This window comes from Bufo gargarizans, chromosome 5 (assembly GCF_014858855.1).
Source record: "Bufo gargarizans isolate SCDJY-AF-19 chromosome 5, ASM1485885v1, whole genome shotgun sequence".
NCBI lineage: Eukaryota > Metazoa > Chordata > Amphibia > Anura > Bufonidae > Bufo > Bufo gargarizans.
In genome coordinates, this window is record NC_058084.1 from 273,233,877 (window position 1) to 273,261,494 (window position 27,618).

Here is a 27,618-nt window from a genome sequence, read left to right on the forward strand (position 1 = left end):
CAGCTGGATGTTACCAGTTGGGAGGGTGTCCCTGATTGGATACTATCAAACTGTGAAGGGACACCTCTAAAGTGGTAACACCCGGCTGGACCTTCATTGCAGACTGCTCACTATTTATTCAGAAACTCTAGCAGGAATAATAAATGAATGGTAAAACATGTTCCATAAGAATAGATGCTCACCAATCATTATTACATGGGGTATGGAGGTAGTTGCAAAAACAGACATGTGAGGAGAGGTGACCGCTCCTCTTTAACAATTTAAACAATTAACATGCTCAATCAGGGAGCTAAACAATGGGATGCGATCCTTACATCACTGTATGGTATTCTATTATGATTCATTTCCTTTTTCCATAATTGAAGGAGAAGAGTTCGATACTCCTGGTTAAATGGACCACTATAGGATAGGAAGCCGGTAGCCAAAAGAACATCCCCTACTAGCCGAATAATTTGATTCTGGAAGCTTTTACTGCTTTCTGTCCAACGTATCTAGGTGCAAAAAAAATAATTAATAAAAACAAGTCAACCATTATATATATATATTATGAGACATCATGTCCATTTTAAAATCACTGAGAAAAAGGTATTCACGGCAAGAGGTCTGGCATTCATTCAGTTATATCATTATAGTACAAGGTTAGAAACAAGATACATTTCCAATGTAAAAAACAAACAAACGTCCAGTAAAGAGTAACCTTAGAGAAAAAGCTTAGAGAAGGCTCACCTCCTAGGCAAAAAATGGAGTGGGTGCACCTGCGGGAAGATTACACCCAATCTTCAAAAGGATTTAGTGAATATAAAGTGTAGCAGGGCACACCTGCACTTGAGGTCACACAGGAGAGTAGGGTGGATAGTTATATATTTTTATTTATGTCAATTCAATACAAGAAAAATATACTTATAAAATTATTAAACAGTATGCTATATAGACTTAAATTCCTCTAAAAATGGGTATCGCTAAAATGTAACAACACATGTGTGATCCTATGGGAAGGATATCTTGATGGCCAAGTTCCTTACTAATGATAGTGTCCAATACACTTGGTATGATCAGGTTTGTATTGTCAAGAGTCATAGATTGAATGCCGTATAGTCAGAGTGCCACTCACTCCGGTTTCTTTTGCCGTTAGTTGACAATGCAACAGATCGCTCTGCCTGTGTATACACTCGTTCGGCACTTTTGTTACTTACAGTTCTGTAGGTTTGTGCCGACTGTGCTGAAATTTCACGTGGCGTCCCACGTGTGATGCGTTATTCAGTCAACCACTGAGGAAGGAGTCAAGTTAACTCCGAAACGCGTCTGGTAGGACAATTCCATGAGACTAAGGACGTATTGAAGCGCTTCAAGTCGACCAGGAGTAACGGGATTGGTAATCACAACTTGGTAGAAAAAATTGAAAAATCTTTTAAAACTCATCAGCCGCAGCAACATCTGACCTGCCTGCGTGATTGAGTACCCGTGCAGGAACTGAAGTTACCAAATTACTGAGACTGCACTTCTACAACTGATCACCGTGGATTACCGTGGATCCCTGATTTTATCTCCTGGAGGATATACCGCAGCCTGAATAACGCATCACACGTGGGACGCCACGTGAAATTTCAGCACAGTCGGCACAAACCTACAGAACTGTAAGTAACAAAAGTGCCGAACGAGTGTATACACAGGCAGAGCGATCTGTTGCATTGTCAACTAACGGCAAAAGAAACCGGAGTGAGTGGCACTCTGACTATACGGCATTCAATCTATGACTCTTGACAATACAAACCTGAATATATCAAGTGTATTGGACACTATCAGTAGTAAGGAACTTGGCCATCAGGATATCCTTCCCATAGGATCACACATGTGTTGTTACATTTTTAGCGATACCCATTTTTAGAGGAATTTAAGTCTATATAGCATACTGTTTAATAATTTTATAGGTATATTTTCTTGTATTAGATTTGATATAAATAAAAATATATAACTATCCACTATACTCTCCTGTGTGACCTCAAGTGTAGGTGTGCCCTGCTACACTTTCTATTTACTAAATCCTTTTGAAGATTGGGTGTAATCTTCCTGCAGGTGCACCCACTCCATTTTTTGCCTAGGAGGTGAGCCTTCTCTAAGCTTTTTCTCAATTTTTAGGATGTTGCAGATGGGTGGAAGACTTCAGGAAACCGCTTGACAACCAGATTGAACACGTGTGCTATCCAGGGCTGGGGACCAGCTGTTACTGTCAGCCGCAGGTTCTGGAGGCAAACAGCTTTGCACACTGTGTAGTAGCCATTCTCAGGCACAGCAGCTCAGCTCACATTCACTTGATTAGTAGCAGAGATACAGAACCCTAGTCTTAGTGAGTTTATCAAGTAGTCCTTTTTTGGAAGGGTTACACTCTGGTGCACTACAGACTCCTCAACATGCTCCTAATATTCACAAACACATTTACCTGGATATACCTCACCATGTGCCACTATCTGGACTCTAGACTTTATGGCCAAAGAAGTATGTGTTAACTATTTTGTGTGGTAGTTCTAAATGTAGGCATTTCACTGATGTGTATGTATATGTATATTTGTAGTTTAATGGTAAATGTTAACAGTGGCCATTTGGCACAAGTATGTTTAACACCTGTGGAACAGTTGGTACATAGTGCCCACTTACTGAGACATTTTTACCAGTGATGTTCTATTATGTCTGCTTTCCTTCTGTTTTATCCTTTACTCTCCCTTTATTTCACCTTTTTTAGTTGTTAAAGGGCAGCGCTGCGGAATATGTCAGCACTATATGAGTGAGTGAGTAAATTAAATTAATGTGCGAATTCATGACCTATTACAAAAACTATATTTATAATATTTTGGTACAGACTAAAAGTTTGGACACACCTTCTCATTCAAAGAGTTTTCTTTATTTTGATGACTATGAAAATTGTACAATCACACTGAAGGCATCAAAACTATCAATTAACACATGTGGAATTATATACATAACAAAAAAGTGTGAAGCAACTGAAAATATGTCATATTCTAGGTTCTTCAAAGTAGCCACCTTTTGCTTTGATTACTGCTTTGCACACTCTTGGCATTCTCTTGATGAGCTTCAAGGAGGTAGTCACCTGAAATTGTTTTCACTTCACAGGTGTGCCCTGTCAGGTTTAATAAGTGGGATTTCTTGCCTTATAAATGGGGTTGGGACCATCAGTTGCATTGTGGAGAAGTCAGGTGGATACACAGCTGATAGTCCTACTGAATAGACTGTTAGAATTTGTATTATGGCAAGAAAAAAGCAGCTAAGTAAAGAAAAACGAGTGCCCATCATTACTTTAAGAAATGAAGGTCAGTCAGTCCGAAAAATTGGGAAAACTTTGAAAGTGTCCCCAAGTGCAGTCACAAAAACCATCAAGCGCTACAAAGAAACTGGCTCACATGCAGACCGCCCCAGGAAAGGAAGACCAAGAGTCACCTCTGCTGCGAAGGATAAGGTCATCCGAGTCACCAGCCTCAGAAATTGCAGGTTAACAGCAGCTCAGATTAGAGACCAGGTCAATGCCACACAGAGTTCTAGCAGCAGACACATCTCTAGAACAACTGTTAAGAGGAGACTGTGAATCAGGCCTTCGTGGTAGAATATCTGCTAGGAAACCACTGCTAATGACAGGCAACAAGCAGAAGAGACTTGTTTGGGCTAAAGAACACAAGGAATGGACATTCATTAGACTAGTGGAAATCTGTGCTTTGGTCTGATGAGTCCAAATTTGAGATCTTTGGTTCCAACCACCGTGTCTTTGTGCGACGCAGAAAAGGTGAACGGATGGACTCTACATGCCTGGCTCCCACCGTGAAGCAAAGAGGAGGAGGTGTGATGGTGTGGGGGTGCTTTGCTGGTGACACTGTTGGGGATTTATTCAAAATTGAAGGCATACTGAACCAGCATGGCTACCACAGCATCTTGCAGCGGCATGCTATTCCATCCGCTGCGTTTAGTTGGACCATCATTTATTTTTCAACAGGACAATGACCCCAAACACACCTCCAGGCTGTGTAAGGGCTATTTGACCATGAAGGAGAGTCATGGGGTGCTGCGCCAGATGACCTGGCCTCCACAGTCACCGGACCTGAACCCAATCGAGATGGTTTGGGGTGAGCTGGACCGCAGAGTGTAAGCAAAAGGGCCAACAAGTGCTAAGCATCTCTGGGAACTCCTTCAAGAATGTTGGAAGACCATTTCAGGTGACTACCTCTTGAAGCTCATCAAGAGAATGCCAGTAGTGTGCAAAGCAGTAATCAAAGCAAAAGGTGGCTACTTTGCAAAACCTAGAATATGACATATTTTCAGTTGTTTCACACTTTTTTGTTATGTATATAATTCCACGTGTTAATTCATAGTTTTGATGCCTTTAGTGTGAATCTACAATTTTCATAGTCATGAAAATAAAGAAAACTCTTTGAATGAGAAGGTGTGTCCAAACTTTTGGTCTGTACTGTACATATATATATATATATAATGAAAATATTTTTAAAAATGTGATTTAAACAATATGCATTTTTCTGAGGACACATTCCCTTTAAAGAGGGACTGTCCACCAAACCAGAGAAAAATGCTTGTATAATCTAAATAGTCATGCTTCCCTAAGGATGGCATACTTTACTCTATGTTTCTGCGCCCCCTGTACTTCAGTAATGTCCCCCTAAAGTTCCAGCACCACAATCTGAAGTTACTAGCCATAAAGCCACTTTGCTTTTTGCCGCTGTGACGATCTCCACCACACACACCCTACAGCTGCAGCATGATCTTGTGCATACTACTAATTCTTGCAAGACCATACTGTATACCATCTCCCACTGGGACAGGGAAGCATGGCTAGTTAGATTATACAACCAGCAAGATTATTTTTCTTTGGTGAGAAAGAGAGTCATTAATTGCTCAAAAAACATTTGATATACCACAGAGACATTTTCAAAATTCAGATAGGTGAAGGTCTGAACGCTAAAACCCCAACTGATCCCTAGAACGAGGGGAGAGAGGCACCCGAATAGCGCACTCTCCTTGCTACATTGGACTGAATCAAGAAAGGCCCATAGACTTCTATGGAACCTGTCCCCTGCAGCAAGGAGAGAGAGCGTGCCATTTGCGTGCCTCTCCCCCCTCGTCCTAGAGATAATTGGGGAATTGGGGGGGGTCTTAGCAGTCAAACCCCCACCAATCCAAAATTTTGATATGTCTCCATGAGATATCAAAAGTTTTGCAAAAAGTTAGTGACCTTTAAAATATAAACTTAAAATGTTGGTTACTAGTACTAGCACTACCTTTTCCTGAAAAACAATCATATACTCAGGAATAAGATATGCCAGGTGACAGTAGCTTGCTGCAGTACTAAGTTCCATTGATATGTTTCTTACCTTTTCCCCTCCAAGCCCTTCAATCAGTGCTTTAGCATTGACCATCTTCCTCCTGCACGCATCTGCATCATCCAGCAGCATTTGTTTCTCCCGCATTGCAGCATCATACATGGCCTGCACATCATCCAGTTCTTTCTGTTTGGCGTCAAGCTGACTCTGTGCTTTATTCAGTTCTGCTTGGGCAACAGCAAGTTTGGCTCCTTGTAGAGCCAAGTTAGCCTGTGAAAGAGAGAATGTAATAATATGAATACATTGCACAGTGATTGCTGTCAGCCCTCTCATGCTCTGTGGGCCCCAAGTGAAAAAACTATCTCATAGGAAAAGTGGTCTTCCTACTTACAGTAATCAATCAGGGTTCAGCTTTCATTATGTAAACCACACTGAAACCTAGGTTCTAACTGGTTCCTGTGACTACCCATTGAGACAAAGTACAAGATCTGATGAGTAATCATCAAACATAAAAAATCTGGATTCTGGGGATCAGGATTATGTTAAATGTGTGCCTCTTATTTGACATAAGAAATAAATACTACAAATATAGGTTAGTAGAAGGAAAAAGCAATAGTGCTCTTTAAAGGGCAACATTGGTGATTCAATGATGAGTATGGCTGCTGAATAATCTAGAAGCATTCAATATGAAGCAGTGCTGTACATATTGTGTGAAGTGTGTCCTTTGTCACACCAGATTTAAAGGGGTTCTCCAGGAATGATTTAACATGGCCTCCAGCAACCTGTCCTAGAATGTGAGCAGGTTTGCTTGCTTCCACTTGCAGCGCTGCCTAGGGGACTGAGGGGGCAAGGCCTCAATACAAACTACACTTTTGTACAACAGATGGTAATGATGTGATCCTACCTGTTATATGCCATGATGGCTGTAGTGAGGCCCCAACCCCTCGCCCCCCTAGGCAGCTCTGCAGGTGGAGGCAACCAGTCCTACTCACATTCTAGGACAGGTTGTTGGCAACCATTTGAAATAATATCAGGAGTACCCCTTTAAGACATAGTGACATAGTGAAGTCTTACCATAAACTTTTGTAATTTGTATTTAATTCATTCTACAGAAAAAAATCTACATAAAATGGTAAAAGCTACATTTTGTAGCTGAATTATGGGATAAAAAACATGTGCAATTATTTTTTATTAAGAATTTTGTTCTACTTGTTTTCTGCAGCCTGCATGTATTCTCACATATTGCAGGCGGCTCATTCCTGTTCAGTGTGAAATCCAGACGCTCTCTCTGATATCACAAGTCAAACAGTGTAATGGACCTAAAATACTGTCTGCTTTCAAAGGCAACAAGAACTGTTAAATTGGCAGCATTAAATGAGTAAACTCTAAATCAGTATAGAAGCAAGCAAACAAAGTATTAAGAGTTATGCTACTTGTGGCCACGTCCCGCTGAAGTCAGATATTGGCTGCAGTAGAGCACGTGACCGTGACCATGACCATGCAGCACCAGATGTAAACACTACAGGGACTGGAACATGGACACAACGGAGGCAACACAGAGGACCATAGCATTGGGCAGCAGGTAAATATTAATCTTATTGTTCCCAGAGAAGCCCTTTAAAGGCCACTGGTCTCTATGGTCTAAGAAAGACTGCAAAAGGTTTGTATCTCAATACAGTATGTTGACTAAAAGCACAGCCTCAGTTCATAATGTATTAATCACAAATGTACATGTATATACAGTATGTCCATACTCTGGAGGAAACCATAAATATTTCAAAGTGCACTTTCTGTATACTTCATAGTTACGCCCATACTATTCTTATTGCCCAAGCAACAACCTGCTGTCTTGCGGTTATTAAACCATTATAAGAAACAGTAGGCGGTTCCTTCACAAAACTCAAGGATAAATAAAAAAAGACCTTTCCCTTTGGTTACAGAATCTCAAACGTCTTCTCTTGTTACAGAGCGCAAATCTTCAACTCCTTCTACTGCCAGCAGATTATTATCCCACAACACTGACATTTGTGATGCTGAATGTAGAATTGATTTTCTCATGTGATCCTATGTGTTTTCGTAGATTATAGTATCTAATGTGATACCCCAAAATTACAACTGGGGGATGTAAATCTAAAATCAGCTCCTATGAACTTTGAAGTTCTTTCCACAATCGTTTCCAGCCTAAACTCTATCAAGGGCCAATTATTCTTAGCGTGCAAAGCATAACTCCTGCTAATCAGGAGAATATGCCTGAAAACTAGCAGGAGGGAGATGGAGCGACATAAATATATAATGAAATGGAACATAACACAATGCCACAAATCAGCCAAGAAGGGCAAAAAAAACAACGGAGTAATAAAACACAGAATACTAATTAGCTTGACAACATGATATTTATAGCGCCAGTGAAGACATACAGTACTTTTAAAGTTTGATGGGGATTTTTTTGTTTGCTGTAACCTCTTTGTTATTGTCTGGGCTACTTTGTAATACAATCAGTGTCTGAGGTATGAAGGACCCACCAGGGAATCTATTTGCTAGGGATTATTTCACAGCATAAATGAAAGTACATTGTTTGTAATGCAAGCAATTTGTATTCTGAGTTTGCTGCGGATGTTTGAGAAATATTAGTAGAACTTTAGCAGAAAATAAAGCCATTTTGCCTTTAGCGTCAAACATACCAAGAAACTGATGATTGGTAAAATAATTTGGCAAGCTTGATGGCCAGTCCAAACCTGATGATAACTACCCTTTAGTAAAGAATTTTAGAAACAGAATACCTTTGAAAGATTGCCTTCAAATAACAGTTAGAAACCTTGTTTGTACATGTTTAAGAAATGTAATCCATACCTTCAGGGGAAGAACCTCTTTGTTAATTCCAAAGAAGTATGCCATGGCTTTTGTCCATGAACACAGTCCTGCCACGTTTCCACACACATTTTTGGCAGATTCAAGGTTATAGTCTTCCATATCTATGTATGGCTCTAAAAGTTCTACCATTTCTTCGGTGATCGTGTCCTACAAAAGTACATTTAAAATAAAACATTTAAAAGCACAGACCATCTTAATTCATAATGCTCTAAATAAGTTTAGGGAAAATCAGATTTAGCTAAAAAAACATTTTTTTTTAATATATATATTTCCTGGATTTCTCTCTCAGAAATAGGAAGAAGTTAGTCAGTTAGCAGTGAGGGAGATCCATGGTTGAAGCTGGGCCTGCAGAGATAGGCAGAGACGCTGTGATATAACGGGGCAGTAAAGACTGCTGACTGCACAATGGACCTGCTCTGGATGGCCTGCAACTGACTGGACTGCTCGAGAATGTTCTCTCCCCTGATAAGTACTGTCCCCTGAGTAACACAAGTGGTTGTGGACCAAGTGGTTGTTGGAGACTGTAATGTGGCCCAAACCTAATACTCTGCAGGGAGGAGGACACATAGGTTGTGGCCCTGCTAGCCAGTTATGCCTTGCACCCACTCACAAAGTGTGTACTGTAGCCTGGGGAAAGATGTTGTCCTATTGCTAGTGGCAACCATCTGACAAGCCTGAAGTGAGTACACAGTGAGTACACAAAGCATCTGTCCTCTCCCTAGGTGCTACAACCTGGTACAAGTACCCTGTGTATGGAGTGAGTGCCCTGCTGAGTAACAACCCCTTGTAAAGTCTAGAGATTGTTCTTCTACCTATGGAAACTGTCTGTGGAGTCTAGAGATGGTACTGCTACCTTTAGCAACCATCTTTGGAGTACAAAATCTATTGCTCTTCTTGCCAAAGAGACTGCTCTGTTACTGTCAGCAACTGCCAGTGGAGTTACTTAATCAACTACATGGAGAGACTGTTCTGTTGAAATTAGAAACCAAGTCCAGTGGCACACAATCCTGTGTGTGTAACCATCAAGCTATGTGCAACCATTAGGTTTGTGTGCTCTGTGAGAGACAGTAATCATATGCTTGTTGCCTCCATTTTAGTAAACCACTGTTTAAGCTAAACTTTGTTAATACACTGCACCATATTCGAGTGGGCTACTATGCACCGGTCATAAGCTACATCCATAAGTTTCTCACTCTATTACAAGCTCCATCCAGATATATGCATAGAAATCACAGAAGCATATGGTAAAATAATTTTATATTCTACTCCTAGAGCAGTGCTTGAAAGTTTGTGAACCCTTCAGAATGTTCTATATTTCTGCATAAATTTTACACAAATTCTAAAACTAGATAAAGATAAACAAACTAAACAGATGAGTCAAAAATAAACTTGCTAATTTTATTTATTGAAGAAAATTATCCAATATCACGTCTGTAAGTGTCAAAAGTAAGTGAACCTTTAAGATTAGCAGATAGTTTAGGCTACTTTTACATCTGGATTTTTGCAGGATCCATCATGCATCAGCAAAAACGCTTCTGTTAGGATAACACAACCGGCGGCATCTGTTATGAACGGATCCAGTTGTATTATCTCTAAAATAGCCATGACGGATCTAGCGCTAAAACCATTGTAAGTCAATGGGTGCCAGATCTGTTTTCTTTTGTGACTTACATGGTGTTTTATGCCGGATCCGTCTTGCTCCGCATCCCATGACACACTTAAAAATGTTCATGAGTCCAATAGCAGGACTACATTGAACAACAATGGTGTGAATGACAGGACTGCAAGAAGAAATCTGCTCTCCAAAAAGAACATTACTGCCTTCCTGCAGTTTACTAAAGATAAAAGTTTTATAATAGCATATGGGAATGTTATATAAATTGCCTTGTTGTATGTTATGGTAATTGAGATGAAATAATAAAAAAATGTAGAAAGATAAGAATTTTGTGACAGATGAGCTAAAAAAAAAGATTTCATATAAAACTGTCGTCTCTCCATTCCATGTAAACAAATACAGCATTTTAAGTATGTAGTTACATAATATACAGCAAAACCAGTGGGTTCTGAGCCCTCACAAGTCTGGCACATAACCTATAGCACTTATATGGACTGGACTCTTCTAAATTATGAGAACATTGGATTTTCATTTTGGAATTAACTATCATTCATGATTGCTAGAAGAGGAACATACTAGATGTGTGCTTGTATCACAATGTTAGTATAAAAAAAAATTGTTGATCCACAAACCTTTCGAAACTCTAGTAATGAGTTCAGAAATCCAGAATTATTCATTAGTTTTTGAGCCTCTCCCCAGGAAGGTTTCACACACGGTCGCTCAGGGTCGGCTGTCACTGGATCAATCTTTCTTTGAAACAGCAGCAAGACACAGTCCATGATTCTCATAATTAAATGGGGGGGTCTTCCCAATTTACGAACAGTTGAGATATCAGCAGGCTTGATAGTCTAAAAGATATTGTTAGAGTTGTTCCATTTAGCAGGTCAAGGTAAATTGGTGAAGCTAGTTACATCCCTACATAAAAAGATGCTTATGCATAAAATCACCTGTTCTAATCAATTCTGTCACCTAACTTTGTCAGGTCTACATGCAATTAATATTTTTTATAAATAAAAAAAATCTACACAAGGGTATGTGCAACCAATTTGTTTTTCTGCTCCAATGCATCTAAAATTAAACTGAGACCCTTTGTTAACGATTGATACTGCTCGATCAGACTATTTGCAAGGTTTGTAGACTGTGGCCGTAGAGACACACAGGCCAGCATTACAGTCACATTGTTAGTACAATTGAAAAAAAGACATATATCCATGAAGTTCAAGCAAGGGATGGGAGAAGATGTAGATGACGGGAAGGGGAGTAAGAAATCCTACCCATTTCACAAACATTAATGTTATTTAATTCTAAGAATTCATTGGAGATTTTTTTTAATTTTTTTAAACTGTCCACTGTTCCTGCTGTGACCACGTCCTGAGGTAGACTATTCCACAGATTCACAGTTCTATGGTAAAGAAGCCTTGTTGCCTGTGGAGACTTAACTTTTTTTTCTTCAGACAGAGGCATTTCCCCTTGTCTTTTGAGGGGATTTTACACGGAACAGCTTTTCAACATATTTTCTGCATAGGCCATTTATATATTTGTACAGGTTAATTATGTCCCCCCTTAGATGCCTCTTCTCAAGACTAAATAATTAAGACCCTCCATGACCCTTATCAGTTTAGTCACTCTTCTCTATACTTTCTCCAGCTCCAGGGAATCCCTTCTATGGACTGCTGCCCAGAACCGAAATGCATATTCCAGATGAGGATAAGCTGCATTCACAAAAAATTATCATATTATTAATCAAGTCTTTTTACAGATTTTGTAATAGTGTAATATGTTGCAAAAGTGCTCCTTGATTTTATGATTGTTTGGTATCCAGAAAGTTCTATTAGTACTACACATCATTGCACTGTATTCCACAGTTAGGTCAATGTGACCACATGCAAATGTTTACTGCGTTTGGTTTTAGCTACATTTCACCATGTGGTATTATCATTTACTCATGTAGACACTGGCCGTATAGGTATTTGAATGGACTTCTGTCAATGTCTAGAATTTCACAAAATGTGGACCGAAGTGTCAAAATGTATAGGGAATTTCTAAGTACTCTTTTCAGTCTTGCTTGAAGCAGACCAATTTTTATACTCTGTAAAAAAATAAAAATAAAAGTAAATTACCTGCAGAGCTGCTTCAGCTTCTTCCAAGGCAGGCCTGGCCACTTCCAGCTTCTCTTCAGCTGATGCCTTGGCTACTGCAATTTCATCCACAATAGCCTGGGCTTTGTCTTTCACCTTCTGCACTTGCATCTTTACTTTTTCCGCAGCTTGCGCTTTCAGAGTCACCTCCTGCAGAACCTCATCTGCTTTTTTAGATGCGACATCAAGGTCTTTTTCTTTGACTGCAAGCTCTTTTGACAACTGACTGACGGACACTTCAGCCTCCATCAATTTTGCAAGACCTGAGAAAAATAATTATGCAAGATTAAAAATGCAGAATCTAATATATATATATATATATATATATATATATATATATATATATAGTTGAAGTAGATCTGCCTTGGTATTCTGCAGGCAGCATGTTAGAGCAGATTGTACTTTGTGAAAAAAGGTGCAGTACAATGTACTAATTTAGTGACTAAAGCCTTATTTACACGAACGTATGAGATTTGTGCCTGTTAGAAAGAAAATGATAATTTGGCATCCAAATGGATATCCATGTTGCATCCTTCAGTGTCCATTTTTACACTTATTAGTAGTCAATTTTACTTGCTCATGTAAAAAAACGGTTTCCTGGTTATTCTTTTCTCTGTTGCTTAGCAACAGATGTGTGAAAAACAGCACCTGGATGACGATTGCATGCCGCTTGTTTTTTCACACTCCAATAGACTTTAATGGGTGAGTCTGATCCGCAATAAGAGACCAGAATATGGCATGTCGTGAGTTTTTCCAAAATGTACCTGGTCTGCTAAAAAAAAAATAAGAAAAAAAAGAATGTCTTAAAAACCCTACTGACTTGTGTGGGTCCATGTGCTGTCTGTTATTAAACCATACATCACATGATCACATGGACATAAAATAGTTTTATGTGAATAAGGCCTTATGCTAGTTTCACACTAGAGTTAGAGCTCTCTGGCAGGCTGTTCCGGATGTTACTGCACGCCCGCTGGACCCCATAGTCTATAATGGGATCCGGCAGAGATACAACCGCCACTTCTAAGTCAGAACAGCCTGCAGGAGTGCTCTATCGCTGATGTGAAAGAGGCCTAAGTCAATTAATTCCCCATTCAATTGAGGTCTATGAGTCCAGAGGATGTTCTAACTCACAAATCTGACAGCTCATGCCGCAAAGGCGGTAAATGAAATCAATTCCACTGACAAATCATTTCCCTCAAACCCATATATGAACCTGCTCACCTCCTCCTGCTGCAGATAAGACACCATATCAAGACAAATCAGTTTTAGGTATAGAACAAATCAAAATTATTTCCTGTATTACTATTGTTTGAAGATTTATTTTCTTAATCTCTGACCTGCTGCCTTCTTTATAATCAATTTATGTAGCTATTTACACTGTACATGTTAAAACGGGACAATGAATGAGTTCTCTTCTATGCTCCTGCTAAGCAAATACCAATTTCTTGAAAAGTTTCTCAGATTGTCGTCAGAACTTTGCATTGTCATGTCCAACAGTAAATTGGGACTCGAGAGGGAAAAAATGTAAAAATATTAAACTTCTGTAATGTATGGTTAAAAAGGTTAATGTATGATTAAAAAGGACATATAATGTACCTGTTTTCATGCGATTGGACAGATTACCAACATATTCAAATTTCTCTCCATATATTGCTTTGTATCCAGCAATGAATGACAAATATGACTTTGGAGTGACATATGTCTGACGCCTGTATCTTTCAAAGTATTCAACACACTTTTCTGCCACTATATCCTGAAATGTACCCATTGTGTTCACCACGCTTCTCTTCACCTCATCTGTGCATTCTATTTCATAAGAAGCTAAGAAGTAATGGGCCACAGCGACCAAGGCATCCCGTGGCCACCGCTGGAACCAGTCCATGGTACATCCAGAAATCAGGCCAGGAAACTTAAGAGCTCTTGTTCTGAACTTTTCTCCAACAGGGGAGAAGCACAGCACGACATGTAAATTGCTGCGGACACGAGACAGGAAGTAGTCATAAAGGTTTTCAGCAGTTGGAGCACGTCTTGGATATTCTTTCTTCATGATCGGTACTAGATCTTGGGTGATTTCATCAATCTCATCCCTTGCAAACAAGTTGGACACTTCTCCTGAAGCCAGAACATTATTCATGTACTCTAAAAAGGATTCGTCCTTAATTTCATTGTCAGTAAATATGAAGGTAATTCCTTTTCCCTTTTGGCCTGCTGTGCGGTATAATAACTTCAGATCATCAAGAAGATTGTTCGTACCATATGTTCTGCAATAAATCGGATATATAAATGTGTTTTAATGGAGTTATACAAAATTTTAACAAACACAAAAGGCACACAATTTAGTGTCTTGAAGTGCAGAACATTATATTGCCACTTAACACCACACAAGGGGACACTGTGTTTTCCTGGTGTTTTACACACATTCTTAATATTTTTACATCAGATATAGGCCATATTTTCTATATACAGATGAAACTCGAAAGATTAGAATATTGTGCAAAAGTCTATTTATTTAAGTAATGCAAATTAATAGGAATTGCATTAATGCAGCATAAAATTTTAATATTGTGAAAAGGTTCACAAAGTGTCACACTCTAGCCAGCTAATTAGTCCATATCCCCTGAGCAAAGGGTACCTCAAAATTGAGACTTTGGGGTTTCATAAGCTGTAAGCCATAATCATCGAAATTATAACAAAGGTTTGAAATATCTCGCTTTGCATGTAATGAGTCTATCTCATATATTAGTTTCACCTTTTAAGTTGCATTACTGAAATACATTAACTTTGCACAATGTTCAAATTTTTCGAGTTTCACCTGTAGTTAAATAGGTATTCCAGATTTAATTATTACATTTATTTATTTATTTAGAAAATAGGATGTTTAACATTTTTTAATATACCTCTATTTAAGTTTTTGTTTACAGACCTTTATTATATACACCCCATGGAGTGTTGCCTGGCCTACAATATCCACACACATACTAGGTGCTCTCCATATTGACAAAGAGTATCTTCAGATGAGCTATCCAGGTACAACTTCTCACCCTTACCGGCTGCAGCCAATCTATTTCTTTTTCAGCAATATTGCCTGGTCTCTTATGTGACCCGACAATGCAGCACCGGCAGACAATTTTGTTTCTAGGGTCTTAAAAGATCAAGCCCTCAGAAATAAGTTTTGACCCATCCTCGTGCCCCAAAAATATATATAAATATATTGGAGACAGCAAGTCAGATACCAGTTCTACACAACACAAAATGAATACAATACAAATACATATTTGGATTTGTCAGCTTTCCAGTAGCAACTGCACCATCCAGTGTCAGCCAGTACATGGACATCCAACTTTAATCTACTTGGGTTGCAGGTCCTGATTTGGGCATCACTATAGTTAGTAGATACCCCTACGTACCACTACCACTGGTAAGTAGTGGAGGGGGTAGAGAATAATCTCCTGTGCAGCACAGAAGTCTATTCTGTAGAGAGGGGCTATAAAAACAGAGTAATCGTTGCAGCCGTCTGGCTGCATTATTCTCCACAGCCCCTCTTCCTTGAGTATATGATGACTTACTGCTTCTTAAGACATTTAAAGGGTTATTGATCTCCTTTTTGACTGGAGGGGGGCCTCATGGGGATGTCTGGCAACCTGTACATTATACAATACACAGGCTCTAATAATAATGTGACAGATGTAACCAGCGCAACTTAAATGTCTCTTAAAGGGTTTCTGTCATCAGAAATAACGTTATGTACCTGACTGACATTAGCGATGTGCTAATGTCAGCAGTACATAACAGTATGCTTTATAACTCCTTTTAAAATATGCTAATGAGCCTCTAGGTGCTATTAGGGCGTTGCTTCAGCACCTAGAGGCTCGGTCAACTCACCCTTTGCACGCCCATGTACACTTGATTGCCTTTCAAGTTCTTCTCATCGTACCGTAAATCCTGCGCCGCCCATTTAGTATTTAGTAATCCGGCAGCAGGAGCGCGTTCTTCACTCAGGTGTGGGATTTACGGGACGATGAGGAGAATTTGAAAGTCAATCAAGTGTACATGGGCGTGCCAAAGGGTGGGTTGACCGAGCTTCTAGGTGCTGAAGCAATGCCCTAATAGCACCTAGAGGACCATTAGCATATTATAAAAGTCTATATTTTAACCCTTTAAGGACCAGGCTCATTTTCACCTTAAGGACCAGGCCACTTTTTGCAAATCTGACCAGTGTCACTTTATGTGTGAATAACTTCAAAACGCTTTTACTTATCCAGGCCATTCTGAGACAGTTTTTTCGTCACATATTGTACATCATGACACTGGTAAAATGGAGTAAAAAAAAATTAAAATTTTATTTATAAAAAAAATACAAAATTTACCAAACCTTTTTAAAAACTTGCAAATTTCAATTTCTCTACTTCTATAATACATAGTAATACCTCCAAAAATTGTTATTAATTAACATTCCCCATATGTCTACTTCATGTTTGGATCATTTTGGGAATGGCATTTTATTTTTTGGGGACGTTACAAGGCTTAGAAGTTTAGAAGCAAATCTTGAAATTTTTCAGAAATTTTCCAAAACCCACTTTTTAACGACCAGTTCGGGTCTGAAGTCACTTTGTGAGACTTACATAATAGAAACCACCCAAAAATGCCCCCATTTTGGAAACGACACCCCTCAAGGAATTAGGTGTTCCACAAGAGTTATTGTCAAATGGAGATTAAATTTCAGAATTAAAATTGTTTGGCAAATTTTCCATTTTAATCAATTTTTCCAGTAACAAAGCAAGGGTTAACAGCCAAACAAAACTCAATATTTATTGCCCTGATTCAGTAGTTTATAGAAACACCCCATATGTGGTCACAAACTACTGTACGGGCACACGGCAGGGCGCAGAAGGAAAGGAACACCATATGGTTTCTGGAAGGCAGAATTTGCTGGACTGGTTTATTTACACCATGTCCCATTTGAAGCCCCCCTGATGCACAACTAGAGTAGAAATTACCCAAAAATGTACCCCATTTAGGAAACTATGGGATAAGGCGACTATTTTTAGGGTACATATGATTTATGGTTGCTCTATATTACATTTTTGTGAGGCAAGGTTACAAAAACTTTAAATTCTGAAATGTCATCTCCATTTGCCAATAACTCTTGTGGAACACCTAAATGGTTAACAAAGTTTGTAAAATCAGTTTTGAATACCTTGAGGGGTGTAGTTTCTTAGATGGGGTCACTTTTGTGGAGTTTCTACTCTAGGGGTGCATCAGGGGGGCTTCAAATGGGACACGGTGTCAAAAAACCAGTCCAGCAAAATCTGCCTTCCAAAAACCATATGGCGCTCCTTTCCTTGTGTGCCCTGCCGTTTGTCCATACAGCATTTTACAACCACATATGGGGTGTTTCTGTAAACTACACAATCAGGGCAATAAATATAGAGTTTTGTTTGACTGTTAACCCTTGCTTTGTTAATGGAAAAAATGGAATAAAATGGAAAATGTTGCCCAAAAAATAGCTGTTTTGGCACTGTTTTTATTTTATTTTTTTGACTGTGTTCATTTGAAGGGTTAGGTCATGTGTTATTTTTATAGAGCAGATTCTTACGGATGCGGCAATACCTAATATGCCTACTTTTTAAAATGTATTTAGCTTTTACACTATAATATCCTTTTTAAAACAAAAAAACATTTTGTATCTCCATAGTCTGAGAGTCATAATTTTTTTAGTTTCTAGCCGATTGTCTTATGTAGGGGCTCATTTTTTGCGGGATAAGAGGATAGTCTTATTGGCACTATTTTGGGGTGCATATGACCTTTTGATCGCTTGCTATTACACCTTTTGTGATGTAAGGTGACAAAAAAAAAGCTTTTGGGTAAAGGGTAATGGGTAAGGCTCTTTCAAACGGGCGTTGCGGGAAAATGTGTGGGTGCGTAGCAGAAACACGCCCAATTTTTCCGCGCGAGTGCTAAACATTGTAATGCATTTTGCACTCGCGTGAGAAAAATTGTGCATGTTTGGTACCCAAACCCGAACTTCTGGCTTGGAATCGGTGTTCTGTAGACTGTATTATTTTCTCTAATAACATGGTTATAAGGGAAAATAATAGCATTCTGAATACAGAATGCATAGTAAAATAGCGCTGGAGGGGTTAAAAACATTTTAAAAATAATTTAACTCATCTTAATCCACTTGATCGCGCACCCGGCATCTCCTTCTGTCTGTCTTCTGTGCTGTGTGAAGGAACAGGACCTGTGGTGACATCACTCTGGTCATCACATGATCTTTTACCATGGTGATGGATCATGTGATGACTGGAGTGACGTCACTACAGGTCCTGTTCCTCCACACAGCACAGAAGACAGACAGAAGGAGATGCCGAGTGCGCGATCAAGTGGATTAAGGTGAGTTAAATTATTTTTAAAAATGTTTTAACCCCTCCAGCGCTATTTTACTATGCATTCTGTATTCAGAATGCTATTATTTTCCCTTATAACCATGTTATAAGGGAAAATAATAATGATCGGGTCTCCATCTCGATCGTCTCCTAGCAACCGTGCGTGAAAATCACACCGCATCCGCACTTGCTTGCGGATGCTTCATTCATTTCTATGGGGCCTGCGTTATGTGAAAAACGCACAAAATAGAGCATGCTGCGATTTTCACGCAACGTATAAGTGATGCGTGAAAATCACCGCTCATGTAAACACACCTAAATGGTTAACAAAGTTTGTAAAATCAGTTTTGAATACCTTGAGGGGTGTAGTTTCTTAGATGGGGTCACTTTTGTGGAGTTTTTACTCTAGGGGTGCATCAGGGGGGCTTCAAATGGGACATGGTGTCAAAAAACACAAATCTGCCTTCCAAAAACCATATGGTGCTCCGGTAATCAGATCACCGGAGACCCGAATGACTTGGAAACGCAGCAAACTGCAGGTCTCTGCAGTGCAGGCACTCTGTTCCGATCACCACCCGCCGCGCGGTGGTGTTTGGAAATACACAGGGTGTACTTAAGGACTCGGACATGTATACCTGTACTCCCTGTGTCCTTAAGAGGTTAAGAGAATGGCGGCAGGCAGGGAGTTATAAATCATACTGTTATGTACTGTACTATATGCAACGTTATTTCTTATGACAGAAACCCTTTAAACTTGTATATGTGAACAGTCTCTAGAAATATTTAGTTGTTGTGGACAACTAAAACAATGCAAAACAGTGAATATTCTTCTACAGGATACAGTTCAACAGTCCTTACACCAGATGCCCTTTTTAACTTAATGATTTGGACTCGCTTTAGTGCTTATTCTGATATCATATGCTGCTCCCCTCTTACAATCCACTCCTGTGTTATGGGGCTGGTACAAAGGTAGTGGTCTGGTTTCTGTAATGTGACTATAGCTTGCAGCCTTCTGCATAGTTCTTTCTTTCTACAAAGTTCTTCCTCTCTGAATTGAGCAGGACACACTTGGTGGCTAGCTCATCTAGGTCTTCAGACACCTCCCTTTCTGACATTTTCTGTCCAGAACACATACCAGGCTCTCTGTCTACTACAGTGTAGGATCTATCATGCAGAAAAACTTACCCTGCTGTCTCTTGATTTTTTGTTCTCCCTGGGCAAATCTCTGGGCATGCATTTTAATGTTAGATTAATACACCCATACACACCAACATTCGATGATTAAACGCTTTTCTTAATTCATAATGCCTTAAATTTAAAACTCTTTTAAAACGTTTATGCTTGCAAGATATAGCAGTAGAAACAGTAACTTCTTATATTTCAAGAATGAATTGGAAATGAACCCAATTCATACTTTACTTTATAACTCATGGGAGATATTGATCCTAGAGAGAGAATTTGAACATGTAGCGTCCTGTTAGGAGGATGCACGATTGTCTGTCCGCCTTCTGAATGTGAATGATTGGTACTGCAGTGTTCAGGTTTGGAGCAGTGATGATTGTGCAGGCTGAGATTTAAGAGCTTTCCATCCCTGGCACAGCGTGACTAGAACATTTAGAAAAATGAACTGAAGTGGGCTGTGGGGACAGAACTTAATCGATACTGTACTCTTGCACATAGTGCTGCACAGACACTTAGCACAGAAATCCCCTACAGTACATAAGAAGGGATGTCAGATAGTTACACAGGTCTGTATTTGTTCTATAGATGGAGTAATCAACAGGACTTAGCAATATAGAAGCTGCAGGATATTGCTGCAATTAATTCTCTGTATTCTGGTGCTTAATTGCTCTTTTACTCCAGCAACCAGGAGATCTAAGCACACGACAGGTGAAATCTATATTTATGCTGAGAGGATACTGTGAGCACACACAATCTAGTCCCTCAAGATTATTATGATGTATTTATACCACATCAACACATTGATATTAACATGGCTCTTTGGCAAGCTACGTCTGACTGCATGACCAGGGTTCTACAAATAAAATGAGGGTAATGTAATAAACCTGCAGTCAGCTTTAAATGACACTCATTCTGTACGTGTAGGGCGATAACTAACTATTCTCAAAATTTAACGAAGAGCCCTCTCCTAGCTAAAAACTAAATATAACACATATGTGTAACATATATAGTCCTAGCAGCAAACATTCAATACATGAATGTGTGGACCCACTGCGCCACTGACTAGCTATACCAACTACTTGGTCTTCACCAGAGCCTCTGATAGTGAGGATAGGTTTGGGCCGTTAGGGTAGTTGCCAGATGCCACTGCAGAGCAGTCCCTGAGTCAGTGGCAGCTGACCAGGGGGTTAAAGATACTTGTGCAAGCACTGAGGGGAAGTACGTGATCAAGAAGTCCGAAGTCATGGCAGGCAGCGGTCAAGAAGTCCGAAGTCATGGCAGGCAGCGATCAAGCAAAGTCCATAAACGAAGTCCAAGGTCAGAGCCAGGCGGCAAACAAGCAAAATCCGATAAATCCAAAAGCAGGGTCTGGTACACAGAAAAGCAGAACTCCAAAAACACCTTCACACTAGGAACTAGACTAGTGACCATGAGTAGCTCAGGCATCTTCCTGGGGCAGGAAGCGCCTTTAACCCCTTAAGGACCTTGCCATTTTTCACCTTAAGGACCAGGCTCATTTATTGCGGGATGAGATGACGGTTTAATTGGTATGATTTTGGGGTGCGTATGACTTTTTGATTGCTGGGTATTTTTATGATGTAAGGTGACAAAAAATGGCTTTTTTTAGCACAGTTTTTATTGATTTTTTTACAGTGTTGACCAGACGGGTGGATCATGTGATATCTTTATAGAGCAGGTTGTTACTCACGCGGTAATACCTGATATATAATTTTTTTGTTTTGTTTGGCATATGAGGGGTTAATCCACCAGCATCATCACCGATGCTGGTGGATGCAGCAGGGATCTCTGCCGCTGATCGCGGCACCGCACGTGCGGGGGATGAAGGACGTCTTGGGGCACAAAGTACCGCTATTTAGGACGAGCATTCACGTCCTGGGTCCTTAAGGCGTTAAATACTTCCTGCAATCCAGTTATAGGCTAGGGAGACAGAGGGCGTGTATGTGCTGCCTCACAAGGGAGGAGAGACACACCCATATGAGCCCTAACAAACCAGTACAGGACTCAAGCAAGGAGCAAGCTCCTGCATGGACCACAGATACAATAGTTAAGCTACCTGCTGCCCACATTTGTCAGCACGGCACGTGGCAGCAGGAGGGAAAGAGGGAGCCTGTGCCTGCGGGTAGAGGCAGCAACGCTGGCACAGATCGCTGGACTAGCAATCAAACATAAGTATCTTACAAATCCAACTATGGTGATCCCTTTGGGCTACTGAAAATCCCCAGCAGGAGAACACTAAGCTCACCCATTCAATTGCATTTTATTTTAATATCCCACCATTTATTGAGGTGTCCTGCCTACCAGGTGGAAGTAAAATGACGAGCACAAACCAGTGCTAGATAGTGGGGTTTTATTTTCTTTTGGGAGTAGGGATTTCAGAACTCTGGGGGTGCATGTACAGGTGACAACACTACATCTACACAGGACTACACATATCCAGCCCTGTCACCCAGGAACTCGGTCACGTATCAGCTAGCAGAAGTCTAAGTAAATTCATTTTGCGACGTCATTTTCAGCTCAGCTATTGTTGTATTCACTGGGGAGTGTGAAAGAAGCTCTACTGAATCATTTCTTTAAACTGAATTTCTGCTATAATGGAGTAACCCATTGTATATGTATAAAGTATAATTTTGCCTAACTTATTTCCAGTTCCATTATGCATTTTTACCTAGTTCCTTTTGGCATTATGCACTACAGGAAAGATAATCATAGTAACATTAGAAGAAACTGGTTTCCTGTTTGCACACAAATCTCTACACTTGTGGTCTGACGACTTGTTATTTTTTCAATCATATTCTATGTATTTTACCCAAATACTTTAATGGTTAAAAATTACAATAGGTAAACTTACACATAGGGTACGTCCAAATGTTTAATAAACCACGTGTGGCAAATCTGCAGCACTTTACAATACCATGAAAAGTGGATAATATTTTAAGAGATGCCTTCCATATGTTGCGAAAAAATCTGCTGCATAGATTGACCTGCAGTGCAAATTTTTAATCTGCGGCATGTAATGTTATGCTGTGGACTTCTACCGTACATTTCATCATGGGTGAAATTTGCAACAATTACTGCAGAACAAATTCTGCCTTTGTGTGGCCATACTGGACACTTTACCACCTACTGTGACATGCACAGTGATGCGCCAATCAGTGTAGACCGCTGAGGACAATGATTGGTGACGTATCCTGGCATGTCACCGTGGGTGTTTCTATACAAACATCGGCAGGGCAAGTATACCAGAAGAGCACTGAAGAGAATGGCGATGGAATGAGGGGTGAGTTTATTATGTTTTCTAAAGACATTGTAGAAGCTGTCTGGGATGTTTAATTACATCAGTGAACCACTTCAATTAAAAGGGGATTCTCTGAAAAACAGAAAAAAGGGAAAAAAAATTCACCAGTAAATATATGTCCCCGGGTTACTGTTGTTTGCAAAAGGTCTGGATGCTACAACACTTTACAGCAACAATGTCCACATAAACTACAACTCTCAGCATACCCTGAGAGCTGTAAGATGTCTGGGAATGATAGAAGTTGCAGTTTTGCAACAGCTGGAGGGCCTCTGGTTGGACATCCCTGCTTTACATTGAGTAAAGACAAGTTGAGATGTTTTTCTTTCAATTTTTTGTACGGCCCATTTATATATTTGTATAGCCTAATCATGTCCCCCCTTAGACGTCTTTTCTCAAGACTAAATAAATGTAATTCTTTTAATCTTTCTTCATAATGTAGACCTTCCATGCCCCTTATCAGTTTAGTCGCTCTCCTCTGTACTTTTTTCAGCTGTAGTGTGTCCTTTCTATGGACTGGTGCCCAGAACTGAACTGCATATTCCAGATGAGGCCGCACCAACGCTCTGTAAAGTGGTAGTATTACATCCCTGTCTCGTTGATGAAACCTTCTTTCTTCTAGAACTAGAGGATACCTTCCTGTCATGGTTACAGGTCTAGGTATAAAAAGATCCTCATCACGTTCTCTGTGCTGTCCATTTATATATCTGTATACTGCGATTAAGCCTTTTTCCAGAGTAAACAAACCCAAGTTTGTTAACCAGTCTTGGTACTTTTTAACAAAACTAAACTGATCTGTAAGTTATGTAATATACTGCATTCTCCAGGTCTGGATGGACTTTTTGATAAGTGTTGCATATTATTGTTTTATATCTATCTGGGTGGAATTTACAATAAGTTATGTTTTACATTAACTCTTGCTTGTCTGGATGGACCTTTTGATGAGTGTTGTATAACAATGCTTCAATTCCAGACAGAATTGTCATTCAGCTACGTGTAATATTGCTTTCTATCTGGATATGTTTTTGCTTGGATTTCATTTGATCTATCCACTACCTTGTTTACCCTACAATCTATCTCCGATCTTCCTTCTTTCTCTTGTCCTAGCCCCTTCCCCCTTTTTTGTTATTTTGTTTGCTTAAAAATGAATATAAGCATATTTAAAAATACTGATCCATAATCTTCAATGTGGCGTCATATTTCAAAATGCTTATGGAAAATAGCAGGAGAATAACTATTGGCGGTGTGCAGATTGCAGTCTTATCTGTGCCCAACAGCCACACTGTTAGATAACTGGAAACTTGCAATTTCCATTGCATATCATAATTGGGGAGCTGTTACAGATTTTGTTTTCATTGGAACTCTGGAGATTAAAGTTATGCCTGTGAGAATGGTGACTTAGAAGTCAACATCTAAGTAATTTTCATAATTACATTCATCACATAGACCGCCCTATTATGTCAAAAACCTTAAAGAATATCTGTCAGCATGATCAACCCAATTAAACCAGGCATAGTGAGGGTTGATCATGCTGAGTAAAATGCTATCTTTCTGTAGGGCAAACTGCTGCAGCGATGTCTTTAATTTTAGATTTATGGCTTGTGCAATGGATCTGATGCTTCTGCCCAAGCTCAAGAAGCAGCGTCTGATCCAAGCACTGAGTCACTGAGTCGACTCTTCTCAGGTGCAAGAACACAGGTCTAGATAATATTTAGCCCTGTCAAACAAAGGGGAGAGGGAAGTATGCAGAGCACAGGGGTATTGTGTTTGCATACATGTAGATATAAAAACGAAGATATAACTGCCGCCGTTCACCCTACAGAAAAAAGAAAGGTATCATTTCAGTAAGCATGTTCATCCCTACCAGGCAATATGCCTGGTTTAATAGGGTTGGTCATGCGGACAGATCCTCTTTAACTAGTAGTGCCAATTTTTTTAATCTGAAAGTAGAACAGTCATTCCTGTCAAGTATACTGTATACAGTGAACCATATTATTTTATATCATGAAGATAATGGTGAACTTGAATATGTGTTTTTTTTTTCCCATAAAGAATTCATAGACCCCTTGAATTACCGTAATTCCCCATTTATTTCAAGGGCTAATAATAAGGGCTAATAAAATCAAAAGGTATCTCTAAACTGGATTGGTCCCAATACCTGCAACCGTGAGGTCAGGGTGTTGTGCCATAATACAGCCGCTAAAGTGTGCCCACATTACAATTGTATGAAACTGGGCAAACTTTGCACTCCAATGTTTTATATACATTTCATTATTTTTTATCACTTACTTACCTGACCTTTAAAGGACATAATATTTGCAAGTGAAATAATTCACTGTCTGGAACACTTTATTAATACTTCAGCTAAAAAGGTTTTTCCAGAGGCAAAACTTGGATGACCCTTTTAGAAATCCTTCCTACTATCTTAATGTCATATTCAAAGATATTGAATATACTACGAAAATACTGAACATGAAAGCATAATTTGACTCTATCGAGGTTGCCTTTCTCTGTGTCAGCATTAAATTCTCCTATTTTCAGAGATTCCCTTATTCTTCTTAAGTCTGCTAAATATCAAAACATGAAAGTACCTTTGAGTTATAAGTTTTATGCAGAAAATGCACACTTATTCCTAAATTTAATCAAGCTTTATCTCCAGGGTAAAGAGCAAATGTTCACATTTAATATTTACTTGAAATGCAAATAGTAGGTTTTACACATTCTGCTCAGAAACAGACACAAGGGTATTTGCTGGACCGTAAAATATCCCAAACAGATTTGAGTTTCAGCCAGACATTATATTAGCGATTGATACATTACTGTATTCAACTGAGATCTGCAGGAAAAGCCGTTATAGAATCATCCAGCTTTGAGACAAACGGCATATGTATTTTACACTCCATAGTCTAGTGTATTGGGAGATAAGAAGGTGGGACCAAAGTATATGTTAAAGCTGCCAGAACAGAAGATATTCATGAAAAAAATGAATCAAACTGACAAAAAGAGGGTTTGAAAATAAAAGTTAAGAGATACCACAAATATCATGGGAAATAAATATAAAAAAGTGACTTATTTCTAATGTTAAAATGACAATGCGTGTGTCATGGTCTTACCTCCTTGCTGTTCCCTTCGTTTGACATGTGCTGGCGGCCATCTTGGTTTCTGGGTTTTCTTGTAGCCTCCCACCCTGCGGCTCCTCCTTCCCACTGGGAGGAGCTGGATGCCTAGCTCATATATATAGGAGGTCTGTGGCTTCAGTTCCTTGCTTGGTCCTCCTGTGTTCACATGCTTCCAAGACTGCTGCTGCTTCTGGTTCCTGATCCTGGCCTCGTCTGACTACCCCGTTGGTTCCTGATTCCGGCTTCGTCTGACTACCCCGTTGGTTCCTGATTCTGGCTTCGTCTGACTACCCCGTTGGTTCCTGTTCCTGGCTTCGTCTGACTACCCTTCTGGTTCCTGACCTCTGTCTCCGCAAGACCCTGCTTCGGTTTAGCCATCCGTTCGGACTTTGCTACGGCTTGCTCTTCAATAAAACCTTCTTATTTTCCACTTATCTCTTGTTGTACGTCTGGTTCATGGTTCCATGACATTAGGACCAAGCCATGAATTCTGACGGTACAGGGCCACCCTCGCTACCTACGCTGGTTGCCAGACTTGATCAGCAGGATCACCTGTTGGGTCGGTTCGCTGTGGCGTTGCAAACCCTGCTTGAACGCACGGCTCATTTAGCTTCCGTTGCCGATGGGTCGGTTGTCGCTCCTGGGCCCGCTCCTACTGCCGCTCCGGTTGTTGCGCCAGAGTCTACCCTGACACCTGTTGCTGCGCCTGTGGTGTTTCAGGGTATGACCGGTTCTGCCCCCCTTCCACAGCGCTTTGGGGGAGAGCCAACTCAGTGCCGAGGTTTCCTTAACCAGGTGGGCATTTACTTCGAGTTGCTGCCACATGCCTTTCCTACTGAGAGATCAAGGGTGGGCTTCTTGATCTCGCTGCTCTCGGACAAGGCCTTGGCCTGGGCCAGCCCTTTATGGGAGAACAACAATCCGGTGGTTGCCGAGTTTTCCGGTTTTGTTGCTTCTCTTCGGAAGGTATTCGATGTGCCGGCTCGTGCTGCCTCTGCTGCGAAGCTCCTTATGTCCATCAGACAGGGTTCACGATCCGTAGCTGAATACGCCATTGAGTTTCGTACCCTGGCAGCAGAGGTGGGCTGGAATAATGAGGCTCTGGTCGCTGCTTTCTCTCATGGTCTCTCGGATGCCTTGAAGGATGAGGTTGCAGCTAAGGACCTACCAGTGGAGCTCGAGTCTCTTATTTCTTTCCTGATTTTGATTGACACCAGACTCAGGGAGAGACCTTCCTTTAAGGAGAGCCTGCGGAGGTCTCCTAACAGATTGGCGCCTACGTTTGCTGTCCCACCCGTGCCTCCCTCTCCTCCCACGCCTCCTGGGGATGACTTGTCTGGGGGTGAACCCATGCAGCGGGGGTTTGCTCGCCTGTCTGAGGGGGAGAGGGTACTCCGGAGACGCGAGGGCCGATGCATGTACTGTGGTCTCGGTGGGCATTTTCGGTTGGCATGTCCGAACCGTCCGGGAGAACGCTCGCACCTGAGGTCCTGTCGGGGGCAGATCTTGGGTGGAGTCTCCTCGTCCCCGGTTTCCCGTGTTGACAAACCACTGATCACGGTTGTCCTCTCCTGGGTCGGGGGCTCGGTGACGACCCAGGCGTTGGTGGACTCTGGTGCTGGTGGTTTGTTCATTGATAGAGTGTTCGTTGCCGCCAA

General features: G+C 40.4%; 1 protein-coding gene across 2 annotated transcripts in view; it reads right to left on the reverse strand.

Annotated features, from left to right (window-relative positions):
* The window catches only part of LOC122939661 (dynein axonemal heavy chain 5-like), a 337,492-nt gene that overhangs the window by 60,434 nt on the left and 249,440 nt on the right, over positions 1 to 27,618 (reverse strand). For both annotated transcript variants that reach the window (XM_044295816.1, XM_044295814.1), the window contains exons 57-62: positions 13,557 to 14,221; positions 11,943 to 12,223; positions 10,455 to 10,670; positions 8,187 to 8,354; positions 5,388 to 5,606; positions 315 to 491 (exon numbers count right to left, since the gene is read on the reverse strand). In XM_044295816.1, coding sequence (XP_044151751.1) covers positions 315 to 491; positions 5,388 to 5,606; positions 8,187 to 8,354; positions 10,455 to 10,670; positions 11,943 to 12,223; positions 13,557 to 14,221 — 1,726 coding nt within the window. The remainder of the gene's footprint in view (positions 1 to 314; positions 492 to 5,387; positions 5,607 to 8,186; positions 8,355 to 10,454; positions 10,671 to 11,942; positions 12,224 to 13,556; positions 14,222 to 27,618) is intronic.